Source organism: Aethalodelphis obliquidens, unplaced genomic scaffold (assembly GCF_003676395.1).
Source record: "Aethalodelphis obliquidens isolate GAN/ISIS:26980383/991018 unplaced genomic scaffold, ASM367639v1 scaffold26, whole genome shotgun sequence".
Classification (NCBI taxonomy): Eukaryota; Metazoa; Chordata; class Mammalia; order Artiodactyla; family Delphinidae; genus Aethalodelphis; species Aethalodelphis obliquidens.
The window spans coordinates 23,322,925-23,345,130 of NW_020837970.1; the positions used below are offsets into that span (position 1 = coordinate 23,322,925).

General features: G+C 38.9%; 1 protein-coding gene and 1 pseudogene across 2 annotated transcripts in view; one reads left to right on the plus strand and one right to left on the minus strand.

Moving 5' to 3' along the window:
- UBE2Q2 (ubiquitin conjugating enzyme E2 Q2) overlaps positions 1–22,206 on the minus strand; it is a 72,426-nt gene that overhangs the window by 19,142 nt on the left and 31,078 nt on the right. For both annotated transcript variants that reach the window (XM_027123718.1, XM_027123719.1), the window contains one exon: positions 631–689. In XM_027123718.1, the coding sequence (XP_026979519.1) occupies positions 631–689 (59 nt within the window). The remainder of the gene's footprint in view (positions 1–630; positions 690–22,206) is intronic.
- Positions 710–1,398, plus strand: LOC113629293 (eukaryotic translation initiation factor 1 pseudogene; annotated as a pseudogene).

The following is a 22,206-nucleotide window of genomic DNA, read 5'->3' on the forward strand; positions in this document are numbered from 1 at the left end:
AAAGTGGAATTGATTAGCTGAGCATATCAGAATTCTCAAATTAGTTTAACTGCTCTTACTTTGAGGATCTACAGAACATTTCACAACTAACCTAGGTACAAATTCTGATCTTTTCCCCATCCTTCATATGACTTCTAATCACCAAGAGGCAATATAAGCTTCAATTAAAAAATGGATGACAATTACCATTTGATCCTACCAAACTGAGACAACTACCTTTAGAAGATCAATGACCAGCTCCATAGGCCCATGAGATATCCTGTGATTATTCCTAGGATCATAGGCATGTGGGAATCACTCTAATCCTAACTTTCTCTAAACCCTCAATCACATCTTACATTTGAAAAACTTGCGATTTTTTAAGGTGAAGTATATACAAATAGAGGTCATTAAAAACTCTACCTGTAAACATAATGGTTTATGCCAATGATTCTCAAATTATGGTTCCCAGCCTAGAACATCAGCTTCACCTGAGACCATCTAACACATGCAAATTCTTAGGCCCTACCCCAGTCCTACTGAATCAGAAACCTTGAGGTAAAGCCCAGCACTCTAGGCATCCTAGCATTTAACTACCCCTCCAAATGATTCTGATGTAGACTATCAAAGAAAACAATCACTTAAACTTACCCTCCTGAGAGAACAGGTAACACCACTCGAACAAATGGAGGATCAAATGGAAAGTTATCCTAAAAAACAAATAAGCAAGTTTAATTTTAAGAATATCCTTAATACTGTATTATTTAGACGATTTAAAAATACTCTATAGCCCAGTCACTGAGCCGCCACCAAGGACTCAGCAGCCTCCCCCTTGAGCCCCCTCGCTTCCCAACACTCTGTCCCCACAACCCGCCTTCTCCAGCCGCCGCCTTCCACAGGCCGTTTCCACCGAGGAAAAGGGATTGCATCGTATGTCCACTATCCAGAAGCTCCACACTATCTACCCCTTTGCTGATGCAAGGGTGATGATCTGCTTCCTGCTGGCACTGAGGATTATATCCATATAAGAATTCAACAGGAAAACGGCAGGAAGACCCTTACTACTGTCCAAGGGATCACTGATGATTACAATAAAAAGAAACTAGCGAAGGCATTTAAGAAGAAATTTGTTTGCAATGGTACTGTAATTGAGCATTCAGAATATGGAGAAGTAATTCAGCTACAGGGTGATCAGGACAAGAACATCAAAAATATATGCCAGTTCCTCGTAGAGACTAGACTGGGTAAGAACGATCAGCTCAAGGTTCATGGGTTTTAAGTGCTTCTGGCTCACTGAAGCTTAAGAGAGGATTTCCTTGCAATGAGTAGAATTTTCCTTCTGTCCCCTGTCACAAGTTTAAAAACCTCACAGCTTGTATAATGTAACCATTTGGGGTCTGCTTTTAACTTGGACTAGTAACTCCTTCAGGCAATAAACGAAAAAGAGACAAAAAAAAACCATAAACATTAAAAAGAAAAAAAAAGTTTATAAAGAATGTATACATTTATTATCTAATGATGAATGAGGGTCATAAACATAAAAATAGTCCTCCAAAATGAAATGAAATGAAAACGAAAGCTAACATAAATGAAGTTAAGATCAGGCCCAACAAAAACAGAAATATAGATCAATGGAACAGGATAGAAAGCACAGGGATAAACCCACGCACATATGGTCACCTTATCTTTGATAAAGGAGGCAAGATTATACAATGGAGAAAAGACAGCCTCTTCAATAACTGGTGCTGGGAGAAATGGACAGGTACATGTAAAAGTATGAAATTAGAACACTCCCTAACACCATACACAAAAATAAACTCAAAATGGATTAAAGACCTAAATGTAAGGCCAGACACTATCAGACGCTTAGAGGAAAACATAGGCAGAACACTCTATGACATAAATCACAGCAAGATCCTTTTTGACCCACCTCCTAGAGAAATGGAAATAAAAGCAAAAATAAACAAATGGGACCTAATGAAACTTCAAAGCTTTCACACAGCAAAGGAAACCATAAACAAGACCAAAAGACAACTCTCAGAATGGGAGAAAATATTTGCAAATGAAGCAACTGACAAAGGATTAATCTCCAAAATTTACAAGCAGCTCATGCAGCTCAATAACAAAAAAATGAACAACCCAATCCAAAAATGGGCAGAAGACCTAAATAGACATTTCTCCAAAGAAGATATACAGATTGCCAACAAACACATGAAAGGATGCTCAACATCATTAATCATTAGAGAAATGCAAATCAAAACTACAATGAGATATCATCTCACACTGGTCAGAATGGCCATCATCAAAAAATCTAGAAACAATAAATGCTGGAGAGGGTGTGGAGAAAAGGGAACACTCTTGCACTGTTGGTGGCAATGTAATTTGATATAGTCACTATGGAGAACAGTATGGAGGTTCCTTAAAAAACTGAAAATAGGGCTTCCCTGGTGGCTGACAGTCCGCCTGCCGATGCAGGGGACACAGGTTCGTGCCCCGGTATGGGAGGGTCCCACATGTGGCGGAGCGGCTGGGCCCGTGGGCCACGGCCGCTGGGCCTGCGCACCCGGAGCCTGTGCTCCGCAACAAGAGAGGCCACAATGGTGAGAGGCCCGCGTAACGCAAAAAAAAAAAAAAAAAACCTAAAAATAGAACTACAATACAACCCAGCAATCCCACTACTGGGCATATACCCTGAGAAAACCATAATTCAAAAAGAGTCATGTACCAAAATGTTCATTACAGCTCTATTTACAATAGCCAGGACATGGAAGCAACCTAAGTGTCCATCAACAGATGAATGGATAAAGAAGATGTGGCACATATATACAACGGAATATTACTCAGCCATAAAAGGAAACGAAATTGACTTATTTGTAGTGAGGTGGATGGACCTGCAGTCTGTCATACAGAGTGAAATAAGTCAGAAGGAGAAAAACAAATACCGTATGCTAACACATATATATGGAATCTAAGGGAAAAATAAATGTCATGAAGAGCCTAGGGGTAGGATGGGAATAAAGACACAGACCTACGACAGCATGGACTTGAGGATATGGAGAGGGGGAAGGGTAAGCTGTGACAAAGTGAGAGAGTGGCATGGAAACATACACACTACCAAATGTAGGGTGGATAGCTAGTGGGAAGCAGCCGCATGGCACAGGGAGATCAGCTAGGTGGTTTGTAACCACCTAAAGGGGTGGGATAGGGAGGGTGGGAGGGAGGGAGATGCAAGAAGGAAGAGATGGGAACATATGTATATGTATAACTGATTCACTTTGTTATAAAGCAGAAACTAACACAACATTATAAAGCAATTATACTCCAATAAAGATGTTAAAAAAATAAAAAAATAAAATAAAAAGATCAGGCCCAAATAGGACAGTATATTGTAAACTTAAGAAACACACAGAGATAGCCTCACCCACCAGAAGCAAGAAGAACTACAATCTTACACCTATGGAACAAAAACCACATTCACAGAAAGACAGACAAGATGAAAAGGCACAGGACTATGTACCAGATGAAAGAACACTATAAAAGCCCAGAAAAACAACTAAATGAATTGAAGATAGGCAACCTTCCAGAAAAAGAATTCAGAATAATGACAGCGAAGATGATCCAGGACCTCGGAAAAACAATGGAGGCAAATATCAAGAAGATGCGAGAAATGTTTAACAAACATCTAGAAGAATTAAAGAACAAACAAACACAGATGAACAACACAATAAGTGAAATGAAAAATACACTAGAAGGAATCAATAGCAGAATAACTGAGGCAGAAGAATGGATAAGTGACCTGGAAGACAGAATGGTGGAATTCACTGCTGCACAACAGAATGAAGAAAAAGAAAGGATGAAAAGTAATGAAGACAGGCTAAAAGACCTCTGGGACAACAATAAACGCAACAACATTCGCATTATAGGGGTCCCAGAAGGAGAAAAGAGAGAGAAAGGACCCAAGAAAATATCTGAAGAGATTATAGTCAAAAACTTCCCTAACATGGGAAAGGAAATAGCCACCCATGTCCAGGAAGTGCAGAGAGTCCGATATAGGATAAACCCAAGCAAAAACAGGCCGAGACACATAAATAATCAAATTGGCAAAAATTAAACACAAAGAAAAATTATTGAAGGAAGCAAGGGACAAATAACAAACAAGGGAATTCCCATGAGATAAACAGCTGACTTCTCAGCAGAAACTCTACAAGCCAGAAGGGAGTGGCATGATATAGTTAAAGTGATAAAAGGGAAGAACCTACAAGCAAGATTACTCTACCTGGCAAGGATCTCATTCAGATTTGATGGAGAAATCAAAACCTTTAGAGAAAAGAAAAAGCTAAGAGAATTCAGCAGCACCAAACCAGCTCTACAGCAAATGCTAAAGGAACTTCTCTAGACATGAAACACAAGAGAAGAAAAGGACCTACAAAAACAAACCCAAAACAATTAAGAAAATGGTCATAGGAACATGCATATCGATAATTACCTTAAATGTGAATGGATTAAATGCTCCAACCGAAAGAAACAGGCTTGCTGAATGGATACAGAAACAAGACCCATATATATGCTGTCTACAAGAGACCCACTTCAGACCTAGGTAAACATTCAGACTGAAACTGAGGGGATGGAAAAAGATATTCCATGCAAATGGAAACCACAAGAAAGCTGGAGTAGCAATACTCATATCAGATAAAATAGGCTTTAAAATAAAGAACAATACAAGAGACAAGGAAGGACACTACATAATGATCAAGGAATCAATCCAAAAAGATATAACAATTATAAATATATATGCACCCAACATAGGAGCACCTCCAATACATAAGGCAACTGCTAGCAGCTTTAAAAGAGGAAATCAACAGTAATACAATATTAGTGGGGGACTTTAACACCTCACTTACACCGATGGACAGATCATCCAAAATGAAAATAAGAAAGGAAACACAAGCTTTATATGACACAACAGACCAGATACAACTGATATTTATAGGACATTCCGTCCAAAAACAGATTACACTTTCTTCTCAAGTGCGCACGGAGCATTCTCCAGGATAGATCACATTTTGGGTCACAAATCAAGCCTCAGTAAATTTAAGAAAACTGAAATCATATCAAGCATCTTTTCTGACCACAATCCTATGAGATTAGAAATCAATTACAGGGAAAAAAACATAAAAAACACAAACACATGGAGACTACACAATACATTACTAAATAACCAAGAGATCACTGAAGAAATCAAAGACAAAATCAAAAACTACCTAGAGACAAATGACAATGAAAATACAACGATCCAAAACCTATGGGATGCAGCAAAAGCAGTTCTAAGAGCGAAGTTTATAGCTATACCAGCCTACCTCAAGAAACAAGGAAAATGTCAAATAATCTAACCTTACATCTAAAGGAAATAGAGAAAGAAGAACAAACAAAATCCAAAGTTAGCAGAAGAAATCATAAAGATCAGAGCAGAAATAAATGAAACAGAAACAAAGAAAACAACAGCAAAGATCAATAAAACTTAAAGGTGGTGTTCTGAGAAGATAAACAAATTTAATAAACTTTTAGCCAGACACCTCAAGAAATAGAGGAAGAGGGCTCAAATCAATAAACTTAGAAATGAAAAAGGAGAAGTTACAAAAGACATCACAGAAATACAAAGCATCCTAAGAGACTACTACAAGGAACTCTATGCCAATAAAATGGACAACCTGGAAGAAATGAACAAATTCTTAGAAAGGTATAACCTTCCAAGACTGAACCAGGAAGAAACAGCAAATATGAACAAAGCAATCACAAGCACTGAAATTGAAACTGTGATTAAAAATCTTCCAACAAACAAAAGTCCAGGACCAGATGGCTTCACAGGTGAAGTCTATCCAACATTTAGAGAAGAGCTAACACCCATCCCTCTCAAACTCTTCCAAAATATTGCAGAGGAAGGGATACTCCAAAACTCATTCTATGAGGCCACCATCACCCTGACACCAAAACCAGACAAAGATACTACAAAAAAAGAAAATTACAGACCAGTATCACTGATGAATATAGATGCAAAAATTCTCAACAAAATACTAGCAAACAGAATTCAACAACACATTAAAAGGAACACATACCACGATCAAGTGGGATTTACCCCAGGAATGCAAGGATTCTTCAAAATACGCAAATCAATCAATGTGATACACCATATTAACAAATTGAAGAAGAAAAACCATATGATCATCTCAATAGATGCAGAAAAAGCTTTTGACAAAATTCAACACCATTTCTGATAAAAACTCTCCAGAAAGTGGCCATAGAGGGAACCTACCTCAACATAATAAAGGCCATACACGACAAACCCACAGCAAACATCATTCTCAATGCTGAAAAACTGAAAGGATTTCCTCTAAGATCAGGAACAAGATAAGGAGGTCCACTCTCACCACTATTATTCAACATAGTTTTGGAAGTCCTAGCCACAGCAATCAGAGAAGAAAAAGAAATAAAAGGAATACAAATTGGATAACAAGAAGTAAAACTGTCACTGTGTGCAGATGACATGATACTATACATAGAGAATCCTAGAGATGCCACCAGAAAACTACTAGAGCTAATCAATGAATTTGGTAAAGTTGCAGGATACAAAATAATGCACAGAAATCTCTTGCATTCCTATACACTAATGATGAAAAATCTGAAAGAGAAATTAAGGAAACACTCCCATTTACCATTGCAATAAAAAGAATAAAATACCTAGGAATAAACCTACCTAGGGAAACAAAAGACCTGTATGCAGAAAACTATAAGACACTGATGAAAGAAATTAAAGATGATACCAACAGATGGAGAGATATACCATGTTCTTAGATTGGAAGAATCAATATTGTGAAAATGACTATACTACCCAAAGCAATCTACAGATTCAATGCAATCCCTATCAAATTACCAATGGCATTTTTTACAGAACTAGAACAAAAAATCTGAAAATTTGTATGGAGACACAAAACACCCTGAATAACCAATGCAGTCTTGAGGAAAAAAATGGAGCTGGAGGAATCAGACTCCCTGACTTCAGACTATACTACAAAGCTACAGTAATCAAGACAATATGGTACTGGCACAAAAACAGAAATATAGATCAATGGAACAGGATAGAAAGCCCAGAGGTAAACCCACGCACCTATGGTCAACTAATCTATGACAAAGGAGGCCAGGATATACAATGGAGAAAAGACAGTCTCTTCAATACGTGGTGCTGGGCAAACTGGACAGCTACATGTAAAAGAATGAAATTAGAACACTCCCTAACATCATATACAAAAATAAACTCAGAATGGATTAGAGGCCTAAATGTAAGACTGGAGACTACAAACCTCTTAGAGGAAAACACAGGAAGAACACTCTTTGACATAAATCACAGCAAGATCTTTTTTGATCCACCTGTTAGAGTAATGGAAATAAAAACAAAAATAAACGAATGGGACCTAATTAAACTTAAAAGCCTTTGCACAGCAAAGGGAACCATAAACAAGACTAAAAGACACCCCTCAGAATGGGAAAAAATATTTGCAAACAAATCAACGGACCAAGGATTAATCTCTGAAATATATAAACAGCTCATGCAGCTCAATATTAGAAAAACAAACAACCCAATGCAAAAATGGGCAGAAGACATAAATAGATGTTTCTCAAAAGAAAATATACAGATGGACAAGAAGCACATGAAAAGCTGCTCAACATCACTAATTATTAGAGAAATGCAAATCAAAACTACAATGAGGTATCACCTCAGAGCAGTTCGAATGGGCATCATCAGAAAATCTACAACCAACAAATGCTGGAGAGGGTGTGGAGAAAAGGGAACCCTCTTGCACTGTTGGTGGGAATGTAAATTGATACAGCCACTATGGAGAACAGTATGGAGGTTCCTTAAAAACCTAAAATAGAATTACCATATGACCCACCAATCCCTCGACTGGGCATATACCCTGAGAAAACCATAATTCAAAAAGACACATGCACCCCAATGTTCATTGCAGCACTATTTACAATAGCCAGGTCATGGAAGCAACCTAAATGCCCACTGACAGACGAATGGATAAAGAAGATGTGGTACACATATACAATGGAATATTACTCAGCCATAAAAACGAACAAAACTGGGTCATTTGCAGGGACGTGGATGAATCTAGAGACTGTCCTACAGAGGGAAGTCAGTCAGAAAGAGAAAACCAAGTAACGCATATTAATGCATATCTGTGGAACCTAGAAAAATGGTACAGATGAACCAGTTTGCATGGCAGAAGTTGAGACACAGATGTAGAGAACAAACGTATGGACATCAAGGGGGGAAAGTGGCGGGGTTGGGTTGAGGGGGGTTGTGGGATGAATTGGGAGATTGGGATTGACATGTATACACTGATGTGTATAAAATAGATGACTAGTAAGAACCTGCTGTATAAAAAAAATAAAATTCAAATAAAAAAGAAATACACAAAGGTGTTCCATGTCCAACAGAACTATATAAAGGAACCATCCCAATAATGATAGACTAGGTAATTTGGATCGATCCTCTGGCTAAGAATTAGAAAAGGTAGACAAAAATGTACAATTACAGAGCTAAGATCAGGAAGAGAAAGGGAACCCCAGAGAGTGGGGCCTTTTCTTTCCCTTTGGGTTTTCTTTCAATTACAGGAGAGGAAGATAAGAGGTTAAGAAGCTAGGGCTAAGAAGATAAAAATTGGATCTCAGGGTCCACCAAGGGAGACCTTTATTAGGCTCCAACACTTTAGGTTGGGACCCTGAAGGACAAACCACAAACTGCCCTGATGGAATGAAGCCAATCTTTACATCATCTCAATGCCTTTCTGGATTCAGTGATCCTGGATTGCTACTGCCCAAGCACCTGACAGGGGCAAAGGTACATCTTCTCTGTAGAGCAACAGCATCTAAGGCTTCGAATTACCTCTCTAATTTTTCATATATAATATCTATCATCAAAAATAACCAGTCATAAAAGACTTAAAGACAGCCATGTGAGGCCTGGTCTTCTTGCACTTGAGGCTCCACGTGAGTTGCCTGCATGCAAAGAGCAGCTCCTCCAGGTTCCTTCCCTGTGCTAAATGTGGCCCTGCAGCTTGTCAGTACCCTGGGCGGTGCTTGTGGCCTCGGTGACCTGGGTGCCCGCGTGTCTGTGGTACACCCAAACCAGGGGTCTGTCTAGCTTCTGTAAAGTCTCCAGGGAAAGCCATTTTTTCAATGCCTACAATGGAATGGCAAGGCCTCTGATAAGCAGGTGTAGAAGATATGCTTGCTCTTCAGGCCACAGTTCAGAAGAGGGGACCTTCAACATGGCGGAGGACTAAGACATGGAGATCACCTTCCTCCCCACAAATACATCAAAAATACTTCTACAAGTGGAACAACGTCTACAGAACACGTACTGAACCTTGGCAGAAGACCTCAGACTTCCCAAAAGATGCCTGAAGGCGACCTACATGCACAAGGGGGACCAAAACAAAAGATGAACAGCAGGAGTTGTGCGAACAAAGAGAACGGGAAATTTCTCCGTGCAGCCTCAGGAGCAGAGGATTAAATCCCCACAATCAACTTGATGTACCCTGCATCTGTGGAATGCCTGAATAGACAACAAATCATCCCAAAATTGAGGCAGTGGACTTTAGAAGCAACTGTAGACTTGGGGTTTGCTGTCTGCAACTGATTTGTTTCTCATGTTTACCTTAGTTTAGTTTTTAGCTCTTGTTATCAGGTAGATTTGTTTATTGGTTTGGTTGCTCTCTTCTTTTTTAATTATTTTTTTATGTTACTGTATTTTTTTTTAATTTTAATTTTCTTTCTTTTTTCCCCCCTTTTCTTCTGAGCCATGTGGCTGACAGGGTCTTGGTCTCCAGCCAGGTGTCAGCCCTGAGCCTCTGAGGTGGGAGAGCCGAGTTCAGGACACTGGACCACCAGAGACCTCCCGACCCCCCATAATATCAACTGGCGAGAGCTCTCCCAGAGATCTCCTCCTCAACGTTAAGACCCAGCTCCACGCAATGGCCAGCAAAGCTCCAGTGCTGTATGCCCCATGCCAAACAAGGCAGGAACACAACCTCACCCATTAGCAGAGAGGCTGCCTAAAATCATACTAAGTTCACATATACCCCAAAACCCACCAACACACGGCACTGCCCACCAGAGAGACAAGATCCAGCCCCACCCACCAGAACACAGGCACTAGTCCCCTCGACCAGGAAGCCTACACAACCCACTCATCCAACCTCACCGACTGTGGGCAGACACCAAAAACAATGGGAACTAAGAAGCTGCAGCCTGTGAAAAGGAGACCCCAAACACAGTAAGTTAAACAAAGTGAGAGGACAGAGAAATATACAGCACATGGAGGAACAAGGTAAAAACCTCCAGTCCAAACAAATGAAGAGGAAATAGGTAGTCTACCTGAAAAAGAATTCAGAATAATGAGAGTGAACATGATCCAAAATCTTGGAAATAGAATGGAGAAAATACAAGAAATGTTTAACAAGGACCTAGAAGAACTAAACAGCAAACAAACAATGATGGACAACACAATAAACGAATTTAAAAATTCTCTAGAAGGAATCAATAGCAGAATAACTGAGGCAGAAAAATGGATAAGTGACATGGAAGATAAAACAGTGGAAATAACTACTGCAGAGGAGAATAAAGAAAAAAGAATGAAAAGAATTGAGGACAGTCTCAGAGACCTCTGGGACAACATTTAACATACTAACATTCGAATTATAGGGGTCCCAGAAGAAGAAGAGAAAAAGAAAGGGACTGAGAAAATATGTGAAAAGATTATAGTTGAAAACTTCCCCAACATGGGAAAGGAAATAGTCAATCGAGTCCAGGAAGTGCAGAGTCCCATACAGGATATATCCAAGGAGAAACACACAAAGACACATATTAATCAAACTGACAAAAATTAAATACAAAGAAAAAATATTAAAAGCAGCAAGGGAAAAGCAACAAATAACATACAAGGGAATCCCCATAAGGTTAACTGCTGATCTTTCAGCAGAAACTCTGCAAGCCAGAAAGGAGTGGCAGGACATATTTAAAGTGATGAAAGGGAAAAACCTACAAACAAGATTACTCTACCCAGCAAGGATCTCTACCCAGCAAGGATCTCATTCAGATTCAGCGGAGAAACTAAAACCTTTACAGACAAGCAAAAGCTAATAGAATTCAACACCACCAAACCAGCTTTACAACAAATGCTAAAGGAACTTCTCTAGGCAGGAAACACAAGAGAAGGAAAAGCCCTACATAAGCAAACCCAAAACAATTAAGAAAATGGTAATAGGAACATACATATCAATAATTACCTTGAATGTCAATGGATTAAATGCTCCAACCAAAAGACATAGACTGGCTGAATGGATACAAAAATAAGACCCATATATATGCTATCTACAAGAGACCCACTTCAGACCTAGGGACACGAACAGATTGAAAGTGAGGGGATGGACAAAGATATTCCATGCAAATAGAAATCAAAAGAAAGCTGGAGTAGCAATTCTCATATCAGGCAAAATAGACTTTAAAATAAAGACTATTACAAGAGACAAAGAAGGATACTACATAATGATCAAGGGATCAATCCAAGAAGAAGATATAACAATTGTAAATATTTATGCACCCAAAATAGGAGCACCTCAACACATAAGGCAAATACTAACAGCCATAAAAGGGAAAATTGAGAGTAACACAGTAATAGTAGGGAACTTTAACACCCCACTTTCACCAGTGAACAGATCATCCAAAATGAAAATAAATAAGGAAACACAAGCTTAAAATGACACATTAAACAAGCTGGACTTAATTGATATTTATAGGACATTCCATCCAAAAAGAACAGACTACACCTTCTTCTCAAGTGCTCATGGAACATTCTCCACAAGAGATAATATCTTGGGTCACAAATCAAGCCTTGGTAAATTTCAGAAAACTGAAATCATATCAAGTATCTTTTGCAACCACAACACTATGAAATATCAATTACAGGAAAAACAACTGTAAAAAACACAAACACATGGAGGCTAAACAATACGTTACTAAATAACCAAGGGATCACTGAAGAAATCAAAGAGGAAACCAAAAAATACCTAGAGACAAATGACAATGAAAACACGATGACTGAAAATCTATGGGATGCAGCAAAAGCAGTTCTAAGAGGGAAGTTTATAGCAATACAATCCTACCTCAAGAAACATCTCAAATAAACAACACTAACCTTACACTAAAGCAATTAGAATACTCTGGTTTCTCTTCAGATAGAATAAATCTTTCGCCTTTTACAAAAAAAAAAAAAAGCAATTAGAGAAAGAAGAACCAAAAAAACACAAAGTTAGCAAAAAGAAATCATGTAGATCAGAAATAAAGGAAAAAGAAATAAAGGAAACAAGAGCAAAGATCAATAAAACTAAAAGCTGGTTCTTTGAGAAGATAAACAAAATTGATAAACCATTAGCCAGACTCATCAAGAAAGGGAGAAGACTCAAATCAGCAGAATTAGAAATGAAAAACGAGAAGTAACAACTTACACTGCAGAAATACAAAGGATCATGAGAGATTACTACAAGCAACTATATGCCAATAAAATGGACAACCTGGAAGAAACGGACAAATTCTTAGAAAACCAAATCTTTCTGAGACTGAACCAGGAAGAAATAGAAAATATAAATAGACCAATCATGAGCACTGAAATTGAAACTGTGATTAAAAATCTTCCAACAAACAATAGCCCAGGACCCAACGGCTTCACAGGTGAATTCTATCAAACATTTAGAGAAGAGCTAACACCTAGCCTTCTCAAGCTCTTCAAAAATACAGCAGAGGGGGCTTCCCTGGTGGTGCAGTGGTTGAGAGTCCGCCTGCCAATGCAGGGGACACAGGTTCGTGCTCCGGTCCAGGAAGATCCCACATGCCGCGGAGGGGCTAGGCCCATGAGCCATGGCCGCTGAGCCTGCGCATCCGGAGCCTGTGCTCGGCAATGGGAGAGGCCACAACAGTGAGAGGCCCACGTGCCGCAAAAAATAAAAATAAATAAAAAATACAGCAAGGGAGGAACACTTCCAAACTCATTCTATGAGGCCACCATCACCCTGATACCAGAACCAGACAAAGATGTCCCAAAAAAGAAAGCTACAGGCCAATATCCTGAGGAACACAGATACAAAAACCCTCAACAAAATATTAGCAAACAGGGCTTCCCTGGTGGCACAGTGGTTGAGAATCTGCCTGCTAATGCAGGGGACACGGGTTCAAGCCCTGGTCTGGGAAGATCCCACATGCCGCTGAGCAACTAGGCCCAAGAGCCACAACTACTGAGCCTGCGTGTCTGGAGCCTGTGCTCCGCAACAAGAGAGGCCACGACAGTGAGAGGCCCACGCACAGCGATGAAGAGAGGCCCCCACTTGCCACAACTAGAGAAAGCCCTCGCACAGAAACGAAGACCCAACACAACAGAAATAAATTAATTAATAAACTCCTATCTCCATCATCTTCTTTAAAATACTAGCAAACAGACTCCAACAGCACATTAGAAGGATCATACGCCAGGATATAGTGTGGTTTATCCCAGGAATGCAAGGATTCTTCAATATACCCAAATCAATCAATGTGATACACCATATTAACAATTTGAAGAATAAAAACCATATGATCATCTCAATAGATGTAGAAAAAGCTTTCGACAAAATTCAACACCCACGTATGATAAAAACTCTCCAGAAAGCAGGCTCAGAGGGAACCTGCCTCAACATAATAAAGGCCATATATGACAAACCCACAGCCAACATCATTCTCAGTGGTGAAAAACTGAAACCATTTCCTCTAAGATTAAGAGCAAGACAAGGTTGCCCACTCTCACCACTATTATTCAACATACTTTTGGAAGTTTTAGCCACAGCAATCAGAGAGAAAAAGAAATGAAAGGAATCCAAATCAGAAAAGAAGTAAAACTGTCACTATTTGCAGATGACATGATACCGTGCAGATGACATGATACTATACATAGAGAATCCTAAAAATGCTATCAGAAAACTACTAGAGCTAATCAATGAATTTGTTAAAGTAGCAGGATACAAAATTAATGCACAGAGATCTCTTGCATTTCTATACAATGACAATGAAAAATCTGAAAGAGAAATTAAGGAAACACTCGCATTTATCACTGCAACAACAACAAAAAAATACCTAGGGATAAAACTACATAAGGAGACAAAAGACCTGTATGCAAGGAATGAAGACACTGATGAAAGAAATTAAAGACAATATAAACAGATGGAGAGATATACCATGTTCTCGGATTGGAAGAATCAACATTATGAAAATGACTATACTACCCAAAGCAATCTACAGATTCAATGCAATCCCTATCAAACTACCACTGGCATTTTTCACAGAACTAGAACAAAAAATTTCACAATTTGTATGGAAACACAAAAGACCCCGAATAGCCAAAGCAAGCTTGAGAACGAAAAACGGAGCAGGAGGAATCAGGCTCCCTGACTTCAGACTATACTACAAAGCTACAGTAATCAAGACAGTATGGTACTGGCACAAAAACAGAAAGACAGATCAATGGAACAGGATAGAAAGCACAGAGACAAACCCATGCACATATGGTCACCTTATCTTTGATAAAGGAGGCAAGAATATACAGTAAAGAAAAGACAGCCTCTTCAATAAGTGGTGCTGGGAAAACTGGACAGCTACATGTAAAAGAATGAAATTAGAACACTCCCTAACACCATACACAAAAATAAACTCTAATGACCTGAATGTAAGGCCAGGCACTATAAAATTCTTAGAGGAAAACATAGGCAAAACACTCGATGATATACATCACAGCAAGATCCTTTTTGACCCACCTCCTAGAGAAATGGAAATAAAAGCAAAAATAAACAAATGGGACCTAATGAAACTTCAAAGCTTTCACACAGCAAAGGAAACCATAAACAAGACAAAAAGACAACCCTCAGAATGGGAGAAGATATTTGTAAACGAAGCAACAGAGAAAGGATTAATCTCCAAAATATACAAGCAGCTCATGCAGCTCAGTAACAAAAAAACAAACAACCCAATCCAAAAATGGGCAGAAGACCTAAATAGACATTTCTCCAAAGAAGATATACAGATTGCCAACAAACACATGAAAGGATGCTCAACATCATTAATCACTAGAGAAATATAAATCAGAACTACAATGAGGTATCATCTCACACTGGTCAGAATGGCTATCAACAAAAAATCTACAAACAATAAATGCTGGAGAGGGTGTGGAGAAAAGGGAACCCTGTTCCACTGTTGGTGGATATGTAAATTGATACAGCCACTATGGAGAACAGTATGGAGGTTCCTTAAAAAACTAAAACTAGAACTATCATATGACCCAGCAATCCCACTACTGGGCATATACCTTGAGAAAACCAAAATTCAAAAAGAGTCATGTTGGGCTTCTCTGATAGCGTAATGGTTAAGAAGCTGCCTGCCAATGCAGTGGACACGGGTTCAAGCCCTGGTCTGGGAAGATCCCACATGCCACGGAGCAACTAAGCCTGTGTGCCCCAACTACTGAGCCTGCGCTCTAGAGCCTGTGAGCCACAACTACTGAGCCCACGTGCCACAACTAATGAAGCCCGCGTGCCTAGAGTCCGTGCTACACAACAAGAGAAGCCACCACAATGAGAAGCCCACATACCGCAATGACGAGTAGCCCCCGCTTGCAGCAACCAGAGAAAGCTCGCACACAGCAATGAAGACCCAACACAACCATAAATAAATAAATAAATTTATTAAAAAAACAAAGAGAGTCATGTACCACAATGTTCACTGTAGCACTATTTACAATAGCCAGGACATGGAAGCAACCTAAGTGTCCATCGACAGATGAATGGATAAAGAAGATGCAGCACATACATACAATGGAATATTACTCAGCCATAACGAGAAACGAAATTGAGTTATTTGTAGTGAAGTGGATGGACCTAGAGTCTGTCATACAGAGTGAAGTAAGTCAGAAAGAGAAAAACAAATACCATATGCTAACACATATATACGGAATCTAAAAAAAAAAAAAAAGGTTCTGAAGAACCTAGGGGCAGGACAGGAATAAAGACGCAGATGTAGAGAATGGACTTGAGGACACGGGGAGGGGGAAGGGTAAGCTGGCACGAAGTGAGAGAGTAGCATTGACATATATACACTACCAAATGTAAAATAGCTAGCTAGTGGGAAGCAGCTGCATAGCACAGGGAGATCAGCTTGGTGCTTTGTGACCATCTAGAGGGGTGGGATAGGGAGGGTGGGAGGGAGACACAAGAGGGAGGGGATATGGGGATATATGTATACATATAATTGATTCACTTTGTTATACAGCAGAAACTAACACAACATTGTAAAGCAACTATACTTCAATAAAGATGTTTAAAACAAAAAAAAAACTTAAAGACAACATGATCAGAAAACAAGAAGCAAACTACAGACAAAACTATAAGGGGTCAAAATAAGAGAGTTATCAGACACAGATTTTAAAATAACTATGCTGAGTATGTGTAAGAAAAGGCAAGATTGAAAACCTTGGCAGAAAATTAAAATTATAAAAATGAACTATATAGGAATTCTGAAGCTTAGAAATACAGTTACTGAAATTAATAACTTAATGGATGAGTTTACCACCATGGAGACTTGGAAGAGAAATTCAGTATGCTAGAAAAATAGGTCAGAAAACATCCCAAATGAAGCCAAGAGAGAGAAAAATGTGGAAAATGCAGATAATAAACAAGACATAGGGAAATGTATTGAAAAGGCTAATCATATATGTAGAGTCCTGGAATGGGACAGATGCAATATTTGAAGAGATAATGCCTGATAATGTCTGAAAATTTTCCAGAACTGATTAAAGGTTTCGTGAGATTTACGCACTATAAATACTTCAAGAGAAACAATGGAAGCTATAATAAGGGAATGATATCTTTGAGGTGCTGAAAGAAAGGAATCTCCAAACTAAAAATCTATACACAATAAAAATACTTTCCAGGGGCTTCCCTGGTAGCGCAGTAGTTGGGAGTCTGCCTGACAATGCAGGGGACAGGGGTTCGAGCCCTGTTCTGGGAAGATCCCACATGCCGCAGAGCAACTGGGCCCGTGAGCCACAACTACTGAGCCTGCGCATCTGGAGCTTGTGCTCCGCAACAAGAGAGGCCGGGAGAGTGAGAGGCCCGCGCACCGCGATGAAGAGTGGCCCCCACTTGCCGCAACTAGAGAAAGCCCTCGCACAGAAACGAAGACCCAACACAGCCAAAAATAAACACATAAATAAATAAATAAATAAAATTCACCTCTTAAAAGAAGAAAATTTAGGGTACTGAAAATTATATATATAAAAAAAATACTTTCCAAAAGTGAAGTCCAAATAAAGATATTTTCCTATAAGCAGACCCACAGTGAAGGAAACAAAAAAGGATATTCTTCACGCAAGAGAAAGAAGATCCTAGATGGAAACCTGGAGAATAAAGACCATGAAAAGAGCTAATATGTACAAAGATCCAAATGAATACTGATGAATTATGTAACAATAATGTATAAGGTTTTAGATAAATATAGAACTAAATGCATGACAACAACAGCACGTATTTGGCAGGGTGTACGTGTTCTAAGGTCTTTGCCTTGACAAGGAAAAGGAAAAACACAAATTAACAAATTTATATTATACTTTGACAAGCTAAGGATATGTATTATAATTGTAAGGTAGTAAATCAGAGTAAAGGATGATAAGCACCAAGCTAACAGAGGTGGGAAACTGGAGTAATAAAAAAAAAAAAAAAAAAAAAAAAAAATCCAAAAGAATGTGGGGGAAAAAAGCATGGAGCAAGGACAAGTAAATGAGACAGATTTAAACCCGAATAGCAATACCAACATTAAATGCAAATAGATAATTGCTCCAATTAATCTGACAACGATCATTAGACCTGATAAAAATATATAATGGCAAGATGAGAGAACAGAACCTCAGCTAACTCTCTGGCTGCACAATTCTCTGTTTCAAATTTTCAGTCCTGGAAACTGAGGTTTCCAAAAGAATAAAACGTTTTCTCTCAATGAACTGAAGTAAAGATGGTAGCTGAAGTGGCCAAGAGTGTTAGAGGTCAGTCTCTAGTGGCCAGGAGGCCAAGAAGGCTACGCCTCACTTTCCTACAACAGAGGAGCAGAGTAAACAGCATACTGCCTCCATGAAGATATGTCAGGAAGTCTAAGAGAAATTACTTCTGATTTCTGTGTTCAAATAAATGAGAAGAAACTAACACCTCTTATAAAATCAATTTGCAAGTAAAAGAGCTAAACAAACATTTGTTTCATCCAGTTATTTCTAAGGAACACAAAACTACAGTTTTAACTGGAAAAATAACCAGGATAATTCCAGTACCTTACTACCCATCCTCAAGTAAGATTCTGAGGAACATGTAAACTATGTAAATTCAATCCTAATAGGAGAGGGAGATAAAAAAGCACACTTCTGACGGCTAAAACAGATAATCTTAGCTATCTACTGCAAGGCAGAAAAAGAAGAAATCTACCCACACAAGAAACTAGCTTAATGACAGTTATTACAATCTACTTCCAAATAAGTAGCTTACCTTTTATCTACAACTTAACAGATAAAGAAAGGCATAGATGCAAAGCTTGGTAAAGTACAACTTCATTTAATTTTCTATATTTCAGATCTTTAAATATGTGATCCCAAATGAGTGACTACAACACCTTGTTTTTATATATATAAATTTATTTATTTTTGGCTACATTGGGTCTTCATTGCTGCATGCGGGCTTTCCCTAGTTGCAGCGAGCGGGGGGCTACTCTTGGTTGCAGTGCGCGGGCTTCTCATTGCATTGGCTTCTCTTGTTGCGTAGCACGGGCTCTAGGCACGCGGGCTTCAGTCGTTGTGGCTCACGGGCTCTAGAGCACAGGCTCGGTAGTTATGGCACACAGGCTTTGTTGCTCCACGGCATGTGGGATCTTCCCAGACCAGGGCTCGAACCCATGTCCCCTGCATTGGCAGGCGGATTCTTAACCACTGTGCCACCAGGGAAGCCCCAAAACCTCTTTTAATTGATTATGTGACAGTGAGAACTCCCTTCATTTTAAGTAATCCTTCAGATTAACTATTCTACATCAAAACACAAGGATTCTATTCCATAAACTCTGTACCTTGGAACTCAGTAATCAAGATTTTACAGAAATAAAAAGGCATGGGGTTGTGGGGGGGTTGTTTACAGGCATTGGTGGGTGGGGTGGAGGAAGGTTTCTGTTTAAATAGATATGCAAGAGGGAATTCCCTGGTGGTCCAGTGGTTAGGACTCTACGCTTTCACTGCCAAGGGTCCGGGTTCAGTCCCTGGTTAGGGAACTAAGATCCTGAAAGGACCTAAGTCCCAAAAGGCGGGGCGTGTGGGCCAAAAAAAAAAAAAAAAAAAAGATATGCGAGCTATTGTGGTATACTAACTCAGAAACTAAGAACCTCAGGTTTTACAAGGATGTCATAAAGTTATCCGATTTCCAAATCAACATCTTGGGCTTCCAAGCTATTCTCAGCCATGAGGCACATTCTATTTTTAAAAGACTAGAGCCATCATCAGATGGCTCTAAATAGTTATACATCACCTCCTTATATTGAATTGAAAATTGTCTCTTTACAGTTTGACTTACTAATTCTATTGTCATGGCTTGTGTTCATCAAAAACTAATCAAACTAATATTTATACACATACAGCCCTTCAAATAGTTGAAGACAAGGTATCAGGAACCCCCATGTTCTCCTCTCCAAATCTATAATTTCACCTGCTATCTTAGGACATGGTATGGAATCTTTCTAATCCTTGCTACTATTCTCTAAATAAACCCAGATTTGTCTAAATAAACCCTTCTTAAAGTACAACCTCAAAATTCAACTCAGTAGATCAGATGTGGCCTGAAAAGCCAGACCACCACTTCCTTACCAAGTTGCTGACAAATCTAACAGGTCCCATTCCCTCCTACCCCTTCCCCTTCCCCATCCTTGTGTCATGTTACATCTCAAGTTTCATTTTCTTACTCTTTATGACCCTCAAGTTGTCACCATGGCCATCCAAGGCCCTAAATACTGTTCATGCTCCTTCTGTGACTCCTTCTTTCTGAGTCATACTTGCTAATCCTCCAAAGTCTATGAATCCCGATACTAGTAACTTGGCAATTGAGTTTAAGATCCTCTTAGTAAGGTCAGTTAGCTCAAGGCAATCACATTCTTCCCAGGCCTCTCAAGAAATACTTCAACCCTAGCAAAGGCCCTTCTTTCTGATATCAGGAACCATGGTTCAGAAACAAATCCAACAGAATTTCAGCCATTTACCTCCCAGATCATCCCCTCCCTGAAGTTCTACCTAAAGCAGGAAAATATAATGAAAACGCTATCTGCAGTCACAAGACCTTCAGTTTCCTGGTCAAGATTTCAGATTCCCTTAAAAGATATCTCTGAAAGACGAAGTAAGAGGGGAGGGGCCCACATCAGTCTTCAAAGATATTGATAAGGTTCTATTTCTTAAGCTTGGTGTTGGGCCTATGGGAATATGATTTAATATGATTGCTTAGATTTCAGGTTAAAAATATTTTGCATGTATTTTTTAAAAAGATACATTCTTAGGGTTTTTCTTCACCATATGCATCAGTAAAAATACAGTCACTAGCAATTTCAGTAAATATATACCAGATTCACTCTCTAGGAAGACAACCCAGTTGATAGCCACAATAATTTCTACAGTAACAAAGCTGTGGGAAAACAATGACATTTGACATTTGGGCTATTTGAAGAAAGTTCAATCATAAATGAGGATATAAGCCCAAACAAGAATATACACACACAAAAGCTAAGTAAGCAGCTTTCAGAAAATTACCCTTTTTGCAAGTATAAAAGTATCCTTTCATGTCTTTTGTTTTCTTCCTTCAAAACATCTCATATCCATCTATTCTCACCTATTCCTACCACTACCAACCTTCATTGCTCTTTCCTCAGATTAAAATCAAAGTCCCCAACTAGTCTCCCAGAAATCTACTCTATCCTATCTACTCTGATGCTGAAGGCATACTAATTCTTTTTTAAAAATAAAATAAAAAGCCTAACAGATCAATCATGCCCCTGCCTAAAAACCTCTGTTGGCTTTTTACTGCATTAAGGTAAGCTCCCAGACTCTTCATCATGATCTCCAAAGCCCTACAGTTTCCCTCACAGATTTCTCCCCAGAAAGACTACAGGCTCTTGAAGAACAGGGATTATGTAGATGCCCCATGTCCTCAAGCCTTCTATAGCACCTAGTGCATTGAAGTCCACCTAACTGAAATGGGGGGAAAAAAAAAAGTTTACCTGCAAGACAACTGTTACACAATTTTTTCTCAATTTCAAAGAACAGGTCAAAAAGAAGCTCCAAATAATTAAAATATAACCCCTTAGAAACACTTCCTACTTTTTTTAAACAAAGATTTAAAACCACTACATTTTACGTAGATTCCATTGCTTTAACCTTTATTTTTTAGCATCTTTTAAAAACAAATATAACACATAAATTTAGAAAAGTGCATAAAATATAAAGGTACACCATTACAAACTAGCATGAAATAGTATCCATGCAACTACCACCCTGGTCAAGAAACAGACTACAGTCAATAAACAAGAAGCCCCCATGTGTCCCTTTCAGCTCACAACTCCCTCCCCGCTTAGCTAGATGTACTTGCTATCCTAAACTGTATGGTAATCACATCTTCGTTTCTCTTGATAGTTTTATTGCCCAAGTATGAATCCATAAATATTTCTCATTTTTGTTCCACTAAGAAGCCTTTTTAGAATAATTTTTTCCTAACTCCTCCCCGTCCTGCTCCCCGACAAAACTTTTAATACCACAGACATACTGTGTATCTATTTATGTATTGTGGCCCTTTGAAGGGCTACAGACTATTGTAATATTTAAGACTTTTTCACTCCAAGGACCAATTTTCACCCCATTCGGGGGAATACTGCCTCCGATGAGAAGGCATGCTTAAATAATATAATTCAGTTTTACCTATTTTTGAGCTGTACTAATGAAATGGTACAAAACATGTTTTGGGAATATGGTTTCTTTTGCTCAACACTGTGTTTAAGATTCATCTATCTTGTTGCACATAGCTCTATTCC